We start from the raw sequence: 22469 nt of genomic DNA on the forward strand, positions 1-22469 counted from the left end.
TGTGACAATTTTCTGGCGTAATGCTGTAAAACTCTCTTGACAAACTCGTGACCTCTTAGCATAAAACTAGATTTCTATCCAGACATTTTTACCCCCCCCCCACCCCCCCCCCACGGTGTACCTGTTAGTGTAATTCGACTTAAATATAGTGGCTATAACAAAGCGAATATTTTGCTTTAAGACGCAGGCTACCCGCACATCAGTAGGATTTAAAGCTGTATTCCATCAATTGAGATTAAATAACTCTTAACAAGTAAAACTTTTCGCTTAATGGGAGATTAATACAACAGAAATAGAATTTAATTGCCGCGGGAAAGAGGTAATCACGTTAACACTGAAATGAAGGCTCTATCTATGCTTTCTATCTGGTACTTGAAGGGTTTTCCAGATGTTGCTTCATAAGCCTGATGTGTTCTAGATCTAGTAGTGACTAAGTCGATGTCAAGGTGAAAAGGAACACGATAATAATGGTCAGGTTATATTGCTCCAATAATAACCAAAGAGATATAATAATAATAATAAGGCTTCGAGTCTGAAGAAGTGTTTCCCGTGGTTACGCAGCCCCAGCAGCGACCTACATATTTTGCCACACCCAACGCAGACATACTCTTGTCCGACGGTGATTTAGAATATTTTTTTTTCCGCCATAGTTGCCCTGTAAATAAAACATCCTAAGCCTAAGCACAGCGTGATTAAATAACACATCCATAACTCAGCGTGATTGTAAGCTTATTTAATTAGGTCAACAAGGTCTAGTTCAAATGAGAAAAAAACTATTGTGGTCATTTAATAAGATACTCGGGACCATCTGTGTCAAACATTCTAGACTAGGCGCTAGCCAATGTATTATTTTAAAACTGGTCACGTGTTGACGAAGTAGGCTATATATATATATATATATATATATATATATATTTATATATATATATATATTACACCAGTGCTTCTCAAACTTATACCCGTGACGCTCCCCGCACCCAAACGAAAAAAAAAATCGTTTCCGACCCCCTTCCCTTATAAAAGGCCTAAGCCAGCAAGGATCCAGAGTAGAATTTTGCCATCTTCAGGTTAGAATTGTGACGTCTTTCAATAATATCTAGCTCTAGACAGCCATAAATGTTTTTCGAATGAGCCATCAGGGCACTCGGGTATCGAAGGGATATTATCCTGTTATGAAACGCAAACAGCCACCAAAAATTTGTCGAGACTTTTAGTGAGCCACGTGATAATTTGTTGTATAGTGTATAGTAAGGAAATTATTTTAAATAAAATATTTGTAAAATGTTATTCAAGTTATTAAAATCTATTTATATATATGCCCACATTAAAAAATTTAAATATTTTATTTTATTATACTAATTGTATTTGAAATCTTAAAAAGTAAAACAATCATGCAGTTCTATAGTGCCTGTGTCTATCTACACAGTCAAGTGTATATAACCCGGTAGTAGTTGTTATGTAAACCTATCACGATTTCTCTCCCTTCAATTAAAAAAAAATACAATTATGAATAAAGATAACATAGAATATTATAATTTTATGGTCATTTTGAAAAGTTAGAATTTTACTAACATTTATAGTACGATATTTTTGTTTAACAGGAGACGCATAATATGTGACCCCCCAAACTAGGAAATCCAATGTTCAAAACTGGGAATTTTCATTTCGGGATCCTTGGACACCTCTGAGTCCACCCAGCTAGATACCTGACATTAGTTGGGGAAAAGTAAAGGCGGTTGGTCGTCGTGCCGGCCATACGACACCCTCTTTTATCGTAGGCCACAGAATCAGATGACCTTTACATCATCTGCCGTATAGACCACAAGGTCTGAAAGGGAAACTTTACTTTACCTTTTACTTATTTTTGTTAATAAGAGATTTCTTTATATAAAACATTGGTGATGCCCAAACTACGGCCCCCGTGCCAGATCCGGCCCGCGACGTGCTTCTATCCGGCTCGCCAAAATGATTTTAAAAAATGTAAAAAAAAAAATGTAAAAAATTTAGAATGTTGAAACAATATTCTCTTTAAGTTAGAATTCTCTTTCTTAGATGAATTCCATCTTTAGGTGTGTTTTTATAATAGTCATAGACAATATTTTTTCATTGTAAGAACACAAGTGTTGTTTTTTTATGGCGATAAAATTTGACAGCTATTTTTAATTCTTTGCAAAATTCCGCTACTGTCTTGAGCTAGCCGTGTCCTTGTCACCGTATGTGTGCAACACAGAGCATCATTAATGCATCTTTTGGGTCATGTCAAAGCGATTGGTACCGTAGTGTTTAACGTTTGTGATTTAATTTTATCACGAACTGCTAGCTTCCTTATGTCCATGTAGTGCGGAATCTTGGAATTTTCTTCGACTCAACACTATCTTTCGACCCACACATAAGTCAGCTCTGCAAGGGTCTTTATCTGCAGCTGCTAGCAGGCATACCCGATGACAAAATAGTCAAGCTGCAACGTATTCAGAACAATGCCGCACGACTAGACAAGATTCTGCTACTACGCTCTTGCGCACGCTCCATTGGCTTCATGTGAAAGCGAGAATCGATTACAAGGTCGCCACACTTTGCCATCAGTGTATATATAACAATGAGATGCCCTTGTACCTTAAAGATTTGATCACTCTATATGTCCCTCAGAGAGCTCTGCGCTCAATGGACTCAACGCTTTTAGTGGTGCCACGTTTCTCCCTCAAAAGCTACGGTCTTCGGGCTTTTTCAGTGCACGGACCAAAGGTTTGGAAGTCACTCCCCATTGATCTCAGACAGACAACCTGCTACACTTCTTTCAAGAAAAACATTAAGACCTACTTGCTTAAAACTTTTAAAAATGGGTTTGTCATTTTAGCTGTCGGGTTTATGTTTGTAATGTTATCATAGCGCCTCGAGCCTACATTTTGTTTGTTAACAGCGCTTTATAAATAAAATTATTATTATTAATAATAATAACGGGACAGCCTAAGAAACGAAAAAAGGACTCTGCATGTAGAAACTTTCAGGAAAAGTGAACAGATCTTTACTTTTTTTGTGGAATATGATAGTAAGCCAAAATATTTGATTTGTAAATAAAATTGTGGCTGTTTTTAAAGAACATAACATTAAAAAGCATCATGAAACCAAACACATAATAGTGGCATTCTTGGTTTGAGCCGCGAAGACAAGATTGTCAAGTTACGACTAGAGATTGGGACATTGACGAGAATATTTCACAAAAAAACAGAAGAAAATGAGTCTGCGATTAAGGGCCAGCTACAGAATTGCTCACATCTTAAGTAGAGCAATGAAGACTTTTTGCGATGACGAATGTGTAAAAAAGTGCTTGCTAGCAGTGGTGGAAGAAATGTGTCCTGAAAAGAAGAATGCAGTAGAAGCTGTTAGCATTTCTCGCATGACAATTACAAGGCGAGTGGAAGATATGGTTGAAAATCTACATTCACAATTAAAAGACAGAGCAGCCGAATTCGAAATGTTTTCTATTGCCGCTGACGAGTCCACTGACACAACTGATACCGAGCAACTCTTGGTATTTATTCACGGTTCAAACAACAATTCTGATATAACAGAGGAGTTAGCAGCTATGAGGAGCATGCATGGGACTACAACTGGAGGAGACCTGTTCAAAGAAGTGTCAACCATCATAGAGGACCTTGCTCTTAATTGGAATAAATTAATAGGAGTGATTACTTGATGGCGCTAGAAATATGGTTGGATGTCAAAACGGACTGACACCAAGAGTTATTTAAAAAGTTGTTGAGTGAAATGGAACTGAACCCCTGCGGCTTCACTGCACCATTCACCAACAAAATCTCCGTGGAAAGGTTTTAAATCTGGACCATGTGATAATGATTGTGCTCAGCACTGTACATTTCATCCAATCACAAGAACGCTGAATCACAAAACTTTCAAAGATTTTCTGACAGAAATAGAGTCTGAATATGAAGAAGTTCTATTTCACAGTGAAAGCGCTGGTTAAGCCGAGGAAAAGGTGTTAAAACATTTTTTTAAATTTGAGTCACGAAATTGAAATATTTAGGACGGAAAAATCAAATCAAGTGCCACAACTGAACGACCCCTCATGGCTGTGGGATTTGGCTATTTTATGCGACATCACATCACATCTAAATGAACTCAACACCAAACTACAAGGGAAAACAAATTGATTTCGCATGTGTATGCAGACATAAGCGCTTTCCAAACAAAATTGCAACTCTTTATTCAACAGGCGGAAAATGTGCTTCTTGTCAACTTTCCAGCCTGCACCACTCTACAAAATGATAAGCAGCTAAATATGTCTTCCCTCCCCCCCACCCCCCAAAAAAAAGAATGATCCAGCTTCTGAGGCTCTTGATGAATAATTTCAGTGAAAGAATTGTGGATTTTGATAATTTAAAAAATGAAATCCGTTGTTTTGAAAATTCGTTTGCTGTAGATCTGTTACTGGAGCTGATCGACTTACAAAGCCAGACATCCCTGCTTGTGTCAAGTGCCTCGACAGATCTGCCACTGGAACTGATTGACTTACAAAGCCAGACATCCCTGCTTGTGTCAAGTGCTCCGACAGATCTGCCACTGGAGCTGATTGACTTACAAAGCCAGACATCCCTGCTTGTGTCAAGTGCCTCGACAGATCTGCCACTGGAACTGATTGACTTACAAAGCCAGACAACCCTGCTTGTGTCAAGTGCTCCGACAGATCTGCCACTGGAACTGATTGACTAACAAAGCCAGACATCCCTGCTTGTGTCAAGTGCTCCGACAGATCTGCCACTGGAACTGATTGACTTACAAAGCCAGACATCCCTGCTTGTGTCAAGTGCCTCGATAGATCTGCCACTGGAGCTGATTGACTTACAAAGCCAGACATCCCTGCTTGTGTCAAGTGCTCCGACAGATCTGCCACTGGAGCTGATTGACTTACAAAGCCAGACATCCCTGCTTGTGTCAAGTGCTCCGACATATCTGCCACTGGAACTGATTGACTTACAAAGCCAGACATCCCTGCTTGTGTCAAGTGCCTCGGCAGATCTGCCACTGGAGCTGATTGACTTACAAAGCCAGACATCCCTGCTTGTGTCAAGCGCTCCGACAGATCTGCTACTGGAACTGATTGACTTACAAAGCCAGACATCCCTGCTTGACAAAGTTCAAGTGATGCAGACCATTGATTTCTACTCCGTGTTACCTGTAGAAACTTTTCCAAATCTTCGAAAACAAGCGCTATCGATGATCTTCTTGTAACTGTCAGGTAGAGTTGAGCCTTTGGCTCTTGGAACTCTAGGCCAGCAAAAATGAACAAGAGCTCCCTTTCACCGGCCTGAAATGAGAACAGTGTACACTGTTCTGTTTGGCGGGGTGTCAGACTCGCGGCCAGAGACCGCATGCACCGGGACCCCTGCCATTTTCCTTTTCTATACCAAGCTAACCGTGCAGGACACGCCATTTATGTAACGGCCCCTTGAGGAACGGCACCTGGATTGTGACAAGATTGTGGGAGCTTTTTTACAACTCCGCACAGTGCAATGAGAATGCTCTCGCATCCCCTTAGGCACCCCCACAGGAGTCTTGTTTTCAATGTTTTCAAACACTCATTTATGTGAACAAACTTTTTCAATGATGAAACGGGCGAAAACCATGTTACATAATCGCCTCACGGATGAACATCTAGATTCAGTGCTCCGACTTGGTGTTTCGAGAACTAGAAGAATTTCGTTAGTTCCCCACTGAACTAGCTGGGGATCTTAGGGATCTTAGGGATCGCAGTATGGAGGGAAGGGCTTTTAGAATGCAAAGAAAAAGAAAAAAAATTTAGACACATTTAAAACAAAATTCTCCGGTGTTATTATGCATAAATATTTACACTATGTTTAGAATCTAAATTTAAATATTAAATAAAGCTAAATCGTGTCATTTTATTGCACCATCTAGATAATAAATAAATGTAAGTAGTTGATATACTACAAAATTTTCTTTATGGAGCAAGTTGTAGAGAGACAGTAGGTTTGACTGGGGAAGTACCCAGCGATTCCAAGTGTGTTCCTGCGTTCTGAGCCACAGCACTCACTCAGTAAGAGAAACGAAAGTCAAAAAAAAGTTTTCAGCAATAAGAATGAGACATGCCTGAAATGTTTTCTTGCAACAGAGCACGGCATTCATTCTAGTCAAAAATAAAATCGCAGCTCAAATTAAATAAACTATAAAGAAGGAGGCAGCACTGGCCGATACTCTCGTGTGAGAACCTTCGTGGGACATATACAACACGTACGTCTGCAATGAACGAGATCGTCTCAAGATTATCTTAGTGTTGAGTCAGACGTCTTGTCCAGGACCTTTTTTTTTGTCACACATCCTTAGGCTTACCCTACTTCCACTACAGCCCAACATAACTAACGGCAGTGTTGAACAACTGAAGAAAACAGCACACTTTTTTTCCTTGGCACAGTCTGCAAAAGAGCTCACAGATCAGCAGCAAAATGCTGGCTAGAAGAAGAAGAAGAAGAAGAAGTCACACAAAAGTTGTCAATATAATAATGTAAATCAGTCGTGAGAATATTTATCACTCTAACGTCAAAACGTCAAGAAGAATCACGTGAGCGGAGAAGTTGTGAAATGCCTTCTTCAAAAGTTTTTTTTGTTGCAGACCCATGTCGCGATAACGGAATACATTTTTAAAAAATCCTTACTAAAATATTTTAATCTATTAAACCTTAATAATAATGTCATTTCAGTTGGTTAATAAGCAAACATGGATGGATAAACACACTGAAAGCTTTTTTCACCAGAAATTAGAATTAACCAAATGCGCACGCTTTTTTTTTTTTTTTGTGGTTGGAACGTTAAGGTGGGGGCGCGCCCCACAGTTTGAGAAACGCTGCTTATTTTATTTGGACAACGTAAAGTAAATTTTTAAAAAAAGGGAATAATTACTTTGTTGTCCTGTTCTTTTACAAGTGTGCACCCCCTTCTTGTGTCCCTCCCCCTATATTAATCTGAAATTGAAATCCCGAGGGATGTACCCCCACCTATTCGCCGCCCTTTTACGCCACGTTTGATGATAATCGAGTAGGCGCTACGTTTCTATAAAATGACTTGTGTTGTTATTTCTAAAACAAGGGACCAAACCGCGAGATAGAATGACTTGTGGTGGTTGCTTATCAAAGCTGTTGATTTAACTTATCAGCGTATCATTTAATGAGATGACAGCTGGTCACGTTCAAAGGTAGAACACGTAATTATGCAAGGCGGGAGTTCAGTCCCCGAGTCTGTCAAGTCAGGCTATATGGCTCAAGTCGGGCTATATGGCTCAAGTCAGGCTATATGGCTCAAGTCGGGCTATATGGCTCAAGTCAGGCTATATGACTCAAGTCGGGCTATATGGCTCAAGTCGGGCTATATGACTCAAGTCGGGCTATATGGCTCAAGTCGGGCTATATGGCTCAAGTCAGGCTATATGGCTCAAGTCAGGCTATATGGCTCAAGTCAGGCTATATGACTCAAGTCGGGCTATATGGCTCAAGTCAGGCTATATGGCTCAAGTCAGGCTATATGACTCAAGTCAGGCTATATGGCTCAAGTCAGGCTATATGGCTCAAGTCAGGCTATATGGCTCAAGTCAGGCTATATGGCTCAAGTCAGGCTATATGACTCAAGTCGGGCTATATGGCTCAAGTCGGGCTATATGGCTCAAGTCAGGCTATATGACCCAAGTCAGGCTATATGGCTCAAGTCAGGCTATATGACTCAAGTCAGGCTGTATGGCTCAAGTCAGGCTATATGGCTCAAGTCAGGCTATATGGCTCAAGTCAGGCTATATGGCTCAAGTCAGGCTATATGGCTCAAGTCGGGCTATATGACTCAAGTCAGGCTATATGGCTCAAGTCAGGCTATATGGCTCAAGTCGGGCTATATGACCCAAGTCAGGCTATATGACCCAAGTCAGGCTATATGGCTCAAGTCAGGCTATATGACTCAAGTCGGGCTATATGACTCAAGTCAGGCTATATGGCTCAAGTCAGGCTATATGGCTCAAGTCAGGCTATATGGCTCAAGTCGGGCTATATGGACACGAAATAAAGCGATGCTTTTTTTTTTTAAAGAAAATAATTCATTTCTAAATCTAGTCCCTCCCCATCATTCGTGACATATCTATTAAATTCATGCTAACAGGAGGGACGACTCTATTGCAGCGAGGGGGAGGGGCTTATATTTGAATTGAGATCAGCATAATGTGAATATTAATTTAAAATTAGTCGTCTGGAGGCTCTGTAGGAGTCCTACGTAGGTCAAAGCTCGGATGTTGATCAGTTTTTTTAAATCTCCTTTTAATATTTTTCTCTCATCCTCTTGTTTCTCCTCTATTAGTGGCCACTAGGATTCTTTTATTTTGTCTCTTTCATCTTTTTTCTCTTTGAAACGGATTCTCTTTTCTCTGTTTTGGTCTTTTTGTTTTTTTCACTCGCTCTTGTTTTTTTGTTGTAATTTATTTAAATTCTCATTTTTTTTCTTTTCTCACTCTTAATTAATTTCCCTCTTTCTCTCTCTTCCCTGCTCTCTCTCTCTTTCTATTTTACTGTCTCTCTCGCGGTGTTTTTGTCTCTCTCGGTGTTTTTGTCTCTCTCTCTCTCTCTGTCACTGTCTCTCTCTCTCTGTCTCTCTGTCTCTCACTCTCTGTGTCTTTGTCTCTCTCTCACTGTCTCTCTCTCTCTCTGTCTCTCTGTCTCTCTGTCTCTCTCTGTCTCACTCTCTGTCTCTCTCTGTCTCTCGCTCTCTCTGTGTCTCTCTCTGTGTCTCTCTCTCTGTCTCTCTCTCTGTCTCTCTCTCTGTCTCTCTGTCTCTCTCTCAGTCTCTCTCTCTGTCTCTCTCTCTGTCTCTCTGTCTCTCTCTCAGTCTCTCTCTCTGTCTCTCGCTCTCTCGGTGTCTCTCTCTGTCTCTCGCTCTCTCTGTGTCTCTCTCTCTGTCTCTCTATCTCTCTCTGTCTCACTCTTTCTCTCTCTGTCTCTCTCTGTCTCACTCTCTGTCTCTGTCTCTCTCTCTCTCTGTCTCTCGCTCTCTCTGTGTCTCTCTCTTTAATTTTTAAATTATCGCACCTATGAGTCTGCTAAGGAGAAACAACTCTAATCTTTAAGTTATCCATGCTTCAGTGGCTTTCTTTGGCCTGGTTCACTTCCCCTGTAAGATTGATAGATAAAGGCTGTTTGATCGTCACGCGTGCATTGATCGAAATGAAGTGATTGGTGTATGTGGCTTTGTCAATGACAATGTTGATCAATTGATATTTACCTGTAACAGTTTATTAAATTATATTAAAGTATCTCTATTCTAATCTTAGACAGACACATGTTTATTAGACGGATAGTACGGATAATTGTTTCTTAACATCTAGCACAAGCTTCCAGTGATTGGTTGAGGGAGGTCGAACGTATTCATCAATTTTAAAATGTTTAAATGTGTATAGCCTTAAAAAAAAAATCCCCAATACAAATTGCATTACATAGTTTTGAGTCCTTCGAAAGGGGAAAAACCGCTATTACTTTTAAGTAATATATGTGTCCGTCTGTCCGTACGTTCATGATTTTTGAAGCCTACACAGTTCTGATGCAACGGCTCCTTTTTTATCTTCTGAAAGTGAACCGTCTTGTTTTGAAAATTAACTATGTCAAGAAGGAGATGATTAAGTCATATGCGCGTCCCTAGTTCAATTCTTGCTTAAATTCTGCCAAGTCACTGGTTTTCCTGGAAGACTCAAGCAACCCATTCCATGCTCTAATAGCACTAGGGAAGAAGGAGTATTTGTATAAAATTATCCTAGCATATGGAACAAGTAATGTGACTTTATCTTTGTGTCTTTCTGAGTATTTTATGAGGTTTTGGTTTTGTATTTAAAGATTATGGTTTGGTGTTTTTGCATAATTGTTTCCATTTTCATTTTCTATTTTTTATTTAACATTTACGCATATCATTTTGTCATTTGGCAAAGTATACAACCACGCTGGCAAACCATTTCGCCCTGCACACGTCAATTTTGTATGAAGGGTGTTTGAGTTGTAGTTATTGATAGTTTGTACTTATAGCTTTGATCTTCGCGTGGAAAATATTGAAACCTGTCTTTTGATCTCTTTTATCTAACTATTGGGGGCCGCTCCAGAGTTTGTGAGAAACACAGACTATCTTTGCTATCCTGTTTTGACTTAAAATTTGTTCTGATCCATTCAATGAAAACGTCTGTTCTTGATAATATGTAACATTAAAATAAATTTAAAAAAAGGAAAATAAAAATTTCTAAATAAACACAAATTATTTTAAAACTTTTACAAATTGAAGTTCTTGTTTTCCATCCATTAGTTGTGTCGACAACACACCAAGCATGATGTTACTGGCAAGCCTTCCAGCCACGCTATCAAACGTTTAATACAAGAAAGTAAGTAGAAACGAAATCACAGTTCCTCTTCCATCTGCTGTATGTATACAATTAGATTGATATCTCGGCTTGGCATATGACCTGTTATCTATCTGTTGAACTCAAATGCAAGACGCACTTCTCATAATATAATTCGTGTTTGTCATAGATTTAAAGTTAAACCTCAGTGAGGTGAAGTAGCTATGCTTATGTACATCCGAAACATCTTGATGAAAACTTTTGCTTTATTACGGGTAGGAGGAGGGACTACATTGGTGTCAGAAGTTTATTTAAAGGGAATTTCTGGTTTAGATGTCGAAGGCGGATGTAGATCTCGAGTAATAGCGATAAACCTTTTTGCGGCTGTACTTAGCACGATAGGAAGAAGCTTCTCGTGTCCGAATAGTACCAAGACCTAAGGGTCTTAACTTGAACATCGCTGATTAAGAGCAGTTATTTAAAGTGACGCATGCGCAAGCTCTTTCAATCTCATTACAAAATTTGACAAATTTGATTCTGGCTATATTTTCACATTAATATTTGAAAATATTTAGATGTGGATATCTATTATTAGTTCTCTGGTAGTCCCATGTGTAGATCTAACTATATCTTTTGAGACTAACTTGAGACTCCTTGCTACAAGAGTTCATTTCCCACTTATCACGTTCATCGTTTTTCTTCGCTTGTTTGTTCACTGCCCGTATACAGGTATTTATTTAACTGAAGGTCGACAGTCGGATGTGTGGTCACGTGTGTGCTCGCGTGGGTAGAGTCATAATGATATCACAGCACGTGCGCTATTACGCTTTCCTTGGGTTACAAATATTCAAAATAAAAAGGTGAAAGGTGAACTTATTGAATGCCTACTATTCGTAATTAAGGGGATATAATCCTTTCGTTTTTTTTTTAACTGCTTGTTTACTGGTGCATAATGCCCTTCGGTAAACTGAGGAAATTCTGTTGTATTCTATAGAGCAATAAGGCGAGATGTCGGAAATCATGTGTCTACTTGTTTGAAACACTAGATCTAATTGTATCGCTCTCCAAAGAATGTCGTGAATTAGTCAAAATTAAAAGATGTTCCTCCGAATAGCAGAAGACACTGTTTATAAAGAAAGACACATAGGCTGAAATAAAATACCAGATTAATGCTAACCCTCTTTGCTTTAAGCCAGCGGTTCTCAACCTTTTATGCTCGGCGACCCCTTTTTACAATCCCCCAATCTGCCGCGACCCCTCCCACACACACACACTTACAGCAATAGAAGAATAGACAATAACAATCCATTTTTTTTCGATGGTCTTAGGCGACCCCTGGCAAATCGTCAATCGACCCCCAAAGGGGTCGCGACCCACAGGTTGAAAACCCCTTCTTTAAGCCAAGATCACGAGTCCATTCAAGAAATAAATGGATAACACATGACGGATGAATACAAACAAGGCCGGCCCTAACAATTGCGGGGCCCTATGCGATACGGATTGCGCGGGGCCCAGTTTGTGTAGGGATAAGCATAATATTAAAATTACGATTTTGAATGAGAAAATACATTCGTCTTTGCAATAAATTTTTATTAGATGAAAGCTGACAATGCCTAGAGTTTCAAGAGCCCATGGCTCAACTCTACCAGAGATTTCAAGAAGAAGAAGAATCGCGCTTAGGATCGGCACCCCATAATTGATAATTGTATCTATTTTTCAGGATTTCCAGGATTTTTTTTGAATATTTTGCAATTGCAGATTTTTAGGAGGTCCTGGAAAATCAGGATACCGCGGACACCCTGTTATTATATATAAGAGTTATACTGATTAAATTTAATAATTTACAGCTGTAATTAGTGCTGAGCCTGTGAAAGTGCGGAGCCCACTTCGACCGCATAGGTTGCAGTGGGCTAAGGCCGGCCCTAAAAGCAAAATCTTTGTTCTAGACCATTAGAGGTGTCCAACTTACGTTGAGAGACATACGGTCCTCTATGAGAATTTTTGTTTTCGCTATCTCGTAGCCACGTAGCTATTGGTCTTAACTGCCCATAGGTTGTGACGTTGCAGGTCAGTGTTCAGGCCTTCTATTTGAATGTTGTTGTTTTTAAATGAGAAAAGAGTCCTTGACCTTGTGATCACAAAACTAATTTCCAATAAGGATCAATAAAGAAGTCTTAGTCTCTTAGTCTGAAGTGTTACGCTTGAGTCGGTTCAAGAGGTAGCGTAACTTCAAAGAGAATATCATAGAGGACAATTATCGGAACCGCATTCCACCCAGATGTTTTTTGCGGTTTTGATTCCTTTCTCATCATTTATGTTCTAGTGACTTATCTAATTCAGTTTCATTTAAATTAAGAATAAATTTATGATAAAATATGGGGGCTGTGGGGGGCAGAGAGTAAAGCGTTTGGCTTCCAAACCAAAAGTTTCGTGTTCGAGTCTCAGTACAGACTGGTTTTTAATTTCTGGATGTTCAGGACGCTACTGAGTCCAGCTGGCATTAGTTAGCAAAAGTAACAGGCCAGGAGACCGTCGTTAAACTGTCTGCTAAATAGATGGTCTGTACTTCTTGAAGACCGCAAGGTCTGAAAGGGAAACTTTTTACTTTTACTTTGATGCAATTCTATTTCTTGTTTTGCCTATCAAGCTTTGCCAGCACACTTGCACCCACGGCTGCGCTGCTCAAGGACAGGCTATTTAATGAAAGCAAGAATGAAAACTTTCAAAATGACACTGTGTATAGGTAAGTGCTTTAACCATCTCGGTTCATCAATGTACATTGTGTATAGGTAGGTGCTTTAACCAGCTCGGTTCATCAATGTACATGTGTATAGGTAAGTGCTTTAACCAGCTCGGTTCATCAATGTATATGTGTATAGTTAAGTGCTTTAACCAGCTCGGTTCATCAATGTACATTGTGTATAGGTAAGTGCTTTAACCAGCTCGGTTCATCAATGTACATGTGTATAGGTAAGTGCTTTAACCAGCTCGGTTCATCAATGTACATGTGTATAGTTAAGTGCTTTAACCAGCTCGGTTCATCAATGTACATGTGTATAGGTAAGTGCTTTAACCAGCTCGGTTCATCAATGTACATGTGTATAGGTAAGTGCTTTAACCAGCTCGGTTCATCAATGTACATTGTGTATAGGTAAATGCTTTAACCAGCTCGGTTCATCAATGTACATTGTGTATAGGTAAATGCTTTAACCAGCTCGGTTCATCAATGTACATGTGTATAGGTAAATGCTTTAACCAGCTCGGTTCATCAATGTACATTTGCATAATTTGTTTACCTTCAATCTACGGCTAAAGAAAATATTTTCAGTAACTCTGTGCATAGTTAATACTTTTTAGGTTGCTTTTATTTTCTTCCTTGTGGGTCAAAAGTATTAAAAAACCATATCAATATAGTTCATTGTGGTTGAGTATCATTATCATTGTCTAGAGTGACTTCTTTGATTATCAAATCTTCCTCTATGTTTGATAATTGGTTTTAAAGACTATGAATTCTCTTCCTATCACTTTATTGTTGCATTAAGTATTCATCTCGCTGCTACCAGCCTTCACCCCCTTTCCTCACTCCTTATGAGACATACAGTGAGAAATAACCATTTGATTTAGAATTATACGTAATGGTCACGTGACGTTGTTTCCATTCATTTTCGCCCCTGCCCCCTCCTTGACTTTCATCACTCAGTTTCACCTAAGGGCTAGAAATTCTAAGTGCTTGTTACAATACGTCTAAGTAGCTACACAGAGTCATGCAGCAGAGTGAGGGGGCGTCGTCCTCTGAGAAAGAGAGGGGGGATTGAAACTTTTAACAAGAGATAGAAAAAAAGATTACCGTATCTATATGCAAGAGCCGCTAATTACTGCCATTTATCTGAAAATTAGCTTTTATATAGCGATACTTTCATGCTTATAGCATGCTCAAAGCGCTATGGTCCATTCTCATTTGTCGGCCAGTTGGGGGAAGGGGGTATCTGGGAGAAGGTTTTCCGTGCTGCCTTTAGGCACTCAGTAAACTCTGCTTGAGTCGGGTGTCGAGCCTCGAGCCCCCTGCATAGGTTGCCAAACCAAGTTCAAGCGTACTTAGCCTCTCGACCACTCTTCCCATATACATCAAAATTTAATTAATTAATACTGATTGATTAATTAATTGGTTAATTTTTGGATTGATTCGTGTATAGTCATCGACTATGGATAATTATGAAAAATATCAACTTGTTCTGAGAATGGGAAGTTGAAGAAATAACGTGTCAAAAGGGGATTAAATCCATATATACATCTACATCTCTCATTAAGTAGCAGTTATTCCCCTAATTCCAATATCAAAGAAATTATTGAATCACAAATAACTAATTAACATATTGTAGTTTTTGTTTTGTTTTTGTGATTCATTCATTTCTTGACAGGTGCAATGAATAATTGCGCAAAATTTTAACTTGATCTGAAAATAGGAAATGGATGAAAAAAACCTTTTCAAACTTTTCACCAGACAGACAGTGAGTTGATATAAACAGTGTAAACATCATCAGTGTCTTCCTTAATTTTCTCTAGTCTCAAAGTAATCTGTTGCTTTTGTTCAATGTCTCCAGCTGTTCCCTAGAAACTAGATCCAAGGTTTGACACGCACGCATTTCCCCCCAGCTGTCTGCAGTAAGATCTAATCTGAGCAAGTTCTTGAAACATGGTTGAATGGTTTAGCTGCCGTGCTGAGAAGCTCGAGGTTGAATCACAATGACAACTTGAAATTTTAAATTTGAACAGAAACCTTCTAACCCACTAACCGACATTTTAATTAGTTCACATTAGCAAGTTAGAACATCAACACGTAGAATTTTTTTAAAAAAAAGGTGGGGTTGGGGGGGGGAGGCAGGAACTTTAGGCAACGGCTATTGCCTTAATTATAGGAACTAATGACGATAGAAAATTAATATTACTTTAAGGCATTTGTTAAGTTCAACATTACTGGATACAAGAATGTATTCTTAGACGCCTAGAGTGGAAATAAATGTATGAGATTGTGATCAGCTAGGAGACAAACATTTCAGTATCTAGAATCCTACTTCTGTTGACATTGTGTTTCTGTGTAGATTTTGCATGTGTATATACTTATAATAACAGCGTGTAGAATCATTCCTCGTGGCTTGGGAGTTCACCTCATAATGGACTTACTAGCTCTACTATGTGCGAAGTTATAGCAGGTAGAATTCACTTTGTAATGATGTCTGTCATGTGTTTAGTCAGTGTGCTAACAAAGAGACGCATGAATCTAGCAGAGTCGGGTGTTAACGTGGCTAATAGAATTCGGTGTTATCTGGCGTAACACGAGGCTAACAGCTGCTAGTTCACCTACGGCGAATGACGGTAACTAGTTGGTGCCTCCGGTGTACAGAATAAAGGAAATTTCGATATTTATTATGTATTGTAGTTTAATAATCATTTCTGTCCAGTTTTGATGAGTTATAGAATTACATTTTAAAGTTGTCTCCCTTGTACACATTTGGCTTACATTTTCTTTTTGGATGCAAATATTTTTTTTTTTAAAGTGGAACTTGGTCGGAAAAAAAAATCTATTCAGGAGTCTCTTTGTTAGCACACTGGATGAACACGTTACACACAACATTACAAAGTTAACACACTTGCCAATAGGAATAATTCTACATGCTATAACTTCGCACAAAGTGGAGCTAGTAAGTCCGGGTAGCGCGACAGTCGTGCTAAAAACGCAACTGTCCAGGGTTCAATACCCATACTTACCAACTTTTTAAAACTTTTTTTTTAATGCCATATGAATGTTTAGTTTACTATATAATTTAATTATTAAGTAGGGATTAATTTTGTTAAACAAGATTTTTATATTACATAGTTTACATCGGTGATCTCTTAATATCACGTCCCCCTTTTAGAGTTTGAAATATATTGTGAACATTTTCTTTATTTCAGTTTGTGCCTTTATTCTGTGCTGGACGCCAAACTTCCTGGTCATTCTCTACTATTGGTTAGCCAAGTGAGTCATGGTAATGGTAATTTAATATTAATCATCTTGGAACCTGGTCATAACAGAAAGTTTTGGGGACAGCCTTGCTACCAAAGCATCTAGACATAACAAAGTTCCCTGCTTTAATTTCAAAGTGATTTCGTTATTATTAGTGTAAAGATCAAGATGGCCAAACTGACAGACAGACAGACAGACAGATAGATAGATAGATAGATAGACAGACAGACAGACAGACAGACTGACAGACAGACAGACAGACAGACAGACAGACAGACAGACAGATAGATAGATAGATAGATAGATAGATAGATAGATAGATAGATAGATAGATTGATTGATTGATTGATTTGTCCAATGTGTTCTTCACAGAGACTCAGCCTCTCAGATGGACAGTAAAACTAAACGAATACTTTTGATCTTCGCCGTCTCCAATTCCTGTTTAGACCCTCTCATCTATGGTAATTAGTTTTTTACAAATTTATGGTAATTAGTGTATTTCTTACTTAACAGCTATGCAAATATTTACATACGTTATGGAAATTCCAAAAGAAATTTCAAGATATTTTTCTTTTACTTTGTAACTATATTGTGTATGTATGTCCAGTGCAAATTGTCCAGCCTTAAGACTTAAAATTTCTTAGCCTCATTGTCGGCTTTTCCTGTTGCTTCTTAGCCTTAGTCTCCAGTGCTTACAGCTCTACTTATGAGTTCAAAATACAGAGAAGCTCCGAGAAAAAGCAAAATATTTTTTTTTCACTTATTTCAGCTTATATAAGGGAAAGCATCGCACAATCACAGCCATATCTCTCAACACTGGAAATGTTTATCTCCCCTTTTCTATATAAAACAATTACTAACCACTAATTGATTAACTTTTTGATTGATTCTTGTATTGTCTTCTACTGTGAAATAATTATGCCAAAGATTTAGACCTGATCCAAGAATTGGAAGTGGTGGGAAATAAACATATAAAAGAATGCACCCAAACAGACAGAGAGTTTTATAAGCTTTGTAGTAAACCGACAACCTAAAGCGCTGGGAACTCTTGTTTAGGTCTTGGGTGGCCATGTACATTGCCAACACGCTGGTCACTGACCGCTACAACAATCTTCGACACCAACAAAAATGAAAGTTCGCGGCTTGTGGGAAGTCCCGAGGTGACGACAGCGTCACGTGCCCCGGGATCAAGTCTTGGCATCACTGACCTATAGAAATGGACGATATTAGATATTTAAAAAAAAATTCTATTAATATATATATATTATATATATATTTCATGCTTGTAGCGTGCTCGATGCGTTATGGTCCAATTTCTTTTGTGGATCTAGTGTGTGTGTGTGTATCTTTCAGAAAGTTTCCGTGCTGCCTTTAGGCGCTCAGCAAACACAACTGATCTTGAGTCTGGATTCGAACTCTAGCCCCCTTGTTAGGTTTCCACGCCGTACGGTACTCAGGCTGTTTAGGCCTCTCAGCCACAATCCAAGGAGGGGTTACATTTAGAAGCATCAGTTTTTTTGAGGTCTTGTCATTTGCGCAACTGGTTTTTGTTTGTTTACATGGATGTTCACCCCCTCGTTTTAAATTCACTATTTGATATTGCAGGGATGTTCACCACCTCGTTTTAAATTCACTATTTGATATTTGCAGGGATGTTCACCACCTCGTTGTAAATTCACTATTTGATATTGCAGGGATGTTCACCACCTTGTTTTAAATTCACTATTTGATATTTGCAGGGATGTTCACCACCTCGTTTTAAATTCACTATTTGATATTTGCAGGGATGTTCACCACCTCGTTTTAAATTCACTATTTGATATTTGCAGGGATGTTCACCACCTCGTTTTAAATTCACTATTTGATATTTGCAGGGATGTTCACCACCTCGTTTTAAATTCACTATTCGATATTGCAGGGATGTTCACCACCTCATTTCAAAGAAAGTTCAAAAAGTGGAAAGAATATGTCTATCAAATATTTACTCCTTGAACTGTCCAACCAAGAACGTGTTTGAACTTCTCCTCGAAAACAACAAGCCAGGTTGCTGTGACATGGGTCAGGTCTCTTGCAGATCTTTAGCAACAGAAAACTCAACAGAAATCAATGAGCACAATTTAGAAGATCCTTTTAATGATTGTGGTATGAAAAAAAAAATGTATCTGAGTAAACACCAAGAAAATTACGAATTGTTTATATTTATAACTTGTTTTTATTGACATAGTTTTAACAATGGTACAGATTTTTAATCATCTTCCAAAAATAATATTGGACCATAATTTGTTAGTCTTTTGTGTTCTTGTATTTTGAGAATGTATACTGAATAGAAGAAGAAAAGATAATTATTATAAAAAAAAATATTGTTTTAAAGCTAAATCATTTATCAAAGTTATATTGACCTTAAGAAGATATCTAGATTAGATTAGCATCTGGCGAAGATTTAGAAGTAGGCCTACTTGTCACAGTCATGTAACCAGGTCAATCCTCTCTATAGAGACTTAAACTCCCTGACAAACTGACTGATTCACCACTTATTCTCCAACTTCATGTGGACGAAAACATATGAAGAAACAGTAAACCATTTTCACGATCGATGCCGCAGCGGGTTACATTTACCAAAAGCGATTTTTTTTTTCATTCGCAATTTCCAATATGTTTTAGAAAGAAAACTTTCTTTGGCTGCATTGTTTAAACTCTTTTCGATGTGTAACTTTCTGTAACACTCCTTGGAGCGTAGCTTGCTCATTTTTTAAATATTTTTTTTTACCGATACCTATCCCTTAGTCTGTTGGACCGTTGGGGCACCAAGCAAGACTCGTCGACCATCTTTCTCCATTTTTCTATGTCAGTCAAAACTGGAACAGAGTCTAGTTCCAAAAAAGCTTTATAGTGATGTGATGTTGAGGGCTGGAAACTAGGGGGCTCTTATAGTGATGACATGTTGAGGGCTGGAAACTAGGGGGCTCTTATAGTGATGACATGTTGAGGGCTGGAAACTAGGGGGCTCCTTGTGTGAGTTGAAGGCAGCAACTGAACTGTTCCGAAGCAGCTTTCAAGTATTTCCTAGAGGACAGCTAGAAGAAGTAATGTATGTGGGAAGTCTTCGAGTTAGTGGCTAGCCTTTCACCTAGAGTCATTTTGAAAGTTATATTATTACTCATCATAAAATTAAATTTGGCTTGCAGCTTTTTTATTTTAATCACTGGAAATTCCCGCATGAATTCATTAAAGAGTTTAAAAAAAAAAACAAAAAGAAATTAGTCGTTCAGGAATAGTGAGAACAGTCTAATGTAGAATTCATGAGTTGGGCTGATAGATAGAATTAGTGACAATATGGTTTGTTTTCGAGTCCGAAGATCAGTGAGGAATGCAGTATTTCCCGTGGTTGCGCAACCCCATCTGTGACCTACATATTTTGCCACACTCAGGGCAAGCATAACCATTGTCCGCAGGTGGTCGATTTAGATTTTCTTTTCGCCGTCTGCGTCTGTCCTCGGCAGCAGATTTTCTTTTGGTCTCAAATGTGTATCCCGCGGTCTTTGTGAGTGACCTCCAGCTGTCTCGTTGTGAGGCCGCATGCAACCAGGTGCTCTCTTCTATGTCAGCTAAGGCAAGTTGGCGCCTAAGCTGGTCTTTGAAGCGTTTCCGTGGGGCGCCTCTGTTACGTCGACCACCTTTTAGCTCACCAAAAAAAGACTGCCTTTGGCGTAAGTTCATCCCCCATACAGGAAACGTGCCTTGCACAGCGTAACTGTCGGACCATAAGAAGTCCCTCTATACTGTCCATACTGAGACAATATACAAATGTATATAAAACTTATACAATTAATTAATACACATTATCAATACTATATCGCTAAGTAAATCTAATATTCTAGTCAAGACTAATGTCTTTAAATGTTGTTGTTTTTTTGTAAATCTGGACTTGTATTATCAAACTATAACTTTCTGTATGAGCTATATTTATATTTGGGAACAAATAGGTTTTGTTTGGAAAAGGGGGAGGGGGGAATGGCCCCTTTTTATTTGACGTAATCATTTATTTATTAAGAGCAAAGTAATCGCTCTTACAAAAAGGCATCAGTTCATAAAGGGGAGGGGGGGTTTTCTTTAAAAAAAAAATATTTGTATTCTCCTTGTTTTAATAATTAAAAAAAAAATATAATGACTCCATGTGCCTGACTCCTATTGTTTCCTATGTAGAGTGGAAAGAGACATTGTCTTGTATCTGTTTGTCTAGTTACACTCTAGCAAACCTTGTAGGCTACTTAGAATTGTGTTTACATTTTGGTGTTTTAAGACATGATTTATTCTTAAAACTATGCAAATATTCCATTCCGCACTTATTCTTAATGTTTGGAGTCTAAGACAATGCCTTATTATTATGCAAATTTTTTAAACCATGAAAAGTATCACAATTTTGAATTAGCATTTTTTTAAGAGTCATTATATCATTGATTTTATATGTTGGAAAGTCACATGCTCTGAAGGGAATACAAAAAATAAACACTGTGAATGACATTGTAATGCCTAACATTATTGCTCTTTTCATGTTCCAAATAAAAAAAATGAACTCAATTATAATTTAAAATTTTTAAGATAATTTCTGACTCTTTTATGGTAATGTTTGATAACTTATAAGAATAAGTATTGCAACTTATTAATAACAATTTCTAATTCATTAATGCTACAACAAATGTGTACAAGTGCTCTTACTTCCCTAGTGCCATTAGAGAATGGAATGGGTTGCCTGAATCAGCCAGGAAAACCAACGACTTAGCAGAGTTTCAGTCATTGATTAACATGCATGACTAGTTTGACACATGAAATGTGTAGGACATAGTTATCTTCTTTTTTTGAAGTAACGTCTGTAATATACAAGATAACAAATGCCTGGTGAATAGTACCAGCATAAGTGGTCATGTGATTATTATAAATAAACATTAATCGGACCATGGATGATTGGTTGTTTAACTATGTACATTTCTTATTTTATCTAGATCTGGTCGCTTATACCAAAACATACTAGACTATTACACCTGACCCTAGCCCTAACAAGTCTTAACGTGTATTTTCAAGGGTCTAATGTCAATAAAGATATCACATGACTTTTCCCAAACTTGCAATGAGTTCAATTCAAAACATTCCTTTCATATGATATCATTATGTGCATTTGTTCTTAACAACTTAGAATATCAGATCAATATGTCAAAACACAAAACTAGAATTCTTCAACGAAAAAAAACACTTCTTAATTTTTTTTTATGAAATGTGCCTCTACAGAAAAAAAATGTTTTCATTTTTTTTATCAATGTGTATCACTGCCTTAGACTTGTATCTATACAATTTTTCATATTCTTTTTGTAACAGGCAATGCAAAGTTAATAAATTATTTGTATACAAACTTTGTTGTCATTGCATTGATCTCTGAACATTCTGGATGACGTCTTGGAAAAAGATAAAAAAAATAAATTACTACTAATAAATAAAAAAAAAAAAGAGAAGTTTCCCTTTCAGACCTTGTGGTCTATAGGACAGATGATATAAAGGTTATCTGTTTTTGTGGCCTACGGTGGCCAGCATAAAAACCAACCACCTTTACTTTTCCCCAACTAATGTCAAGTACCCATTAGAGCTGGGTGGACTCAAGAAGCGTCCTAAAAACCACGAAATTAAAAATCACAGTTCTTCACCAGGATTCGAACCCAGGACCCTTCACCGCGCTTGAGTGTATAATTTATTTAATATATAAATTCTATTTCATATCTAATCTATGTCTTTGAGACGCCTGTGTCATAAATTAAAAAAAATACTTGAAATTTTTATTCCTTGTCACCTTTTATGTACAAAGGAAACATATCATATAGTTAGATACACATTGAACAGCTCCCTGATACTTGTAGGGTACTAGTTTAGTTAGAGAGTATGTTAGTTTTGGTAGATAAATATAATCTGTTTCTGTGGCCTACAGTTAACGAGGGTTTCACATGGCCAGTACAACTTTTTCCCAAATAATGTCAGGTACCCATTATAGCTGGGTGGACTCAGAGGCACCCAAACATCCCGAAATTAAAAATCCCAGTCTTC

The 22469-nt window shown here is 38.1% G+C and overlaps 1 protein-coding gene across 1 annotated transcript in view; it reads left to right on the top strand.

The window, feature by feature from the left end:
- Positions 1–21780, top strand: part of LOC106053073 (adipokinetic hormone/corazonin-related peptide receptor variant I-like) — a 45996-nt gene extending 24216 nt beyond the window's left edge. The window contains exons 5-9 of the mRNA XM_056011269.1: positions 10345–10420; positions 13026–13121; positions 16331–16394; positions 16755–16843; positions 18301–21780. Coding sequence (XP_055867244.1) covers positions 10345–10420; positions 13026–13121; positions 16331–16394; positions 16755–16843; positions 18301–18374 — 399 coding nt within the window. The 3' untranslated portion in view covers positions 18375–21780. The remainder of the gene's footprint in view (positions 1–10344; positions 10421–13025; positions 13122–16330; positions 16395–16754; positions 16844–18300) is intronic.
- Positions 21781–22469: the final 689 nt, after the last annotated feature.

This window comes from Biomphalaria glabrata, chromosome 14, assembly GCF_947242115.1.
Source record: "Biomphalaria glabrata chromosome 14, xgBioGlab47.1, whole genome shotgun sequence".
Taxonomy (NCBI): Eukaryota; Metazoa; Mollusca; class Gastropoda; family Planorbidae; genus Biomphalaria; species Biomphalaria glabrata.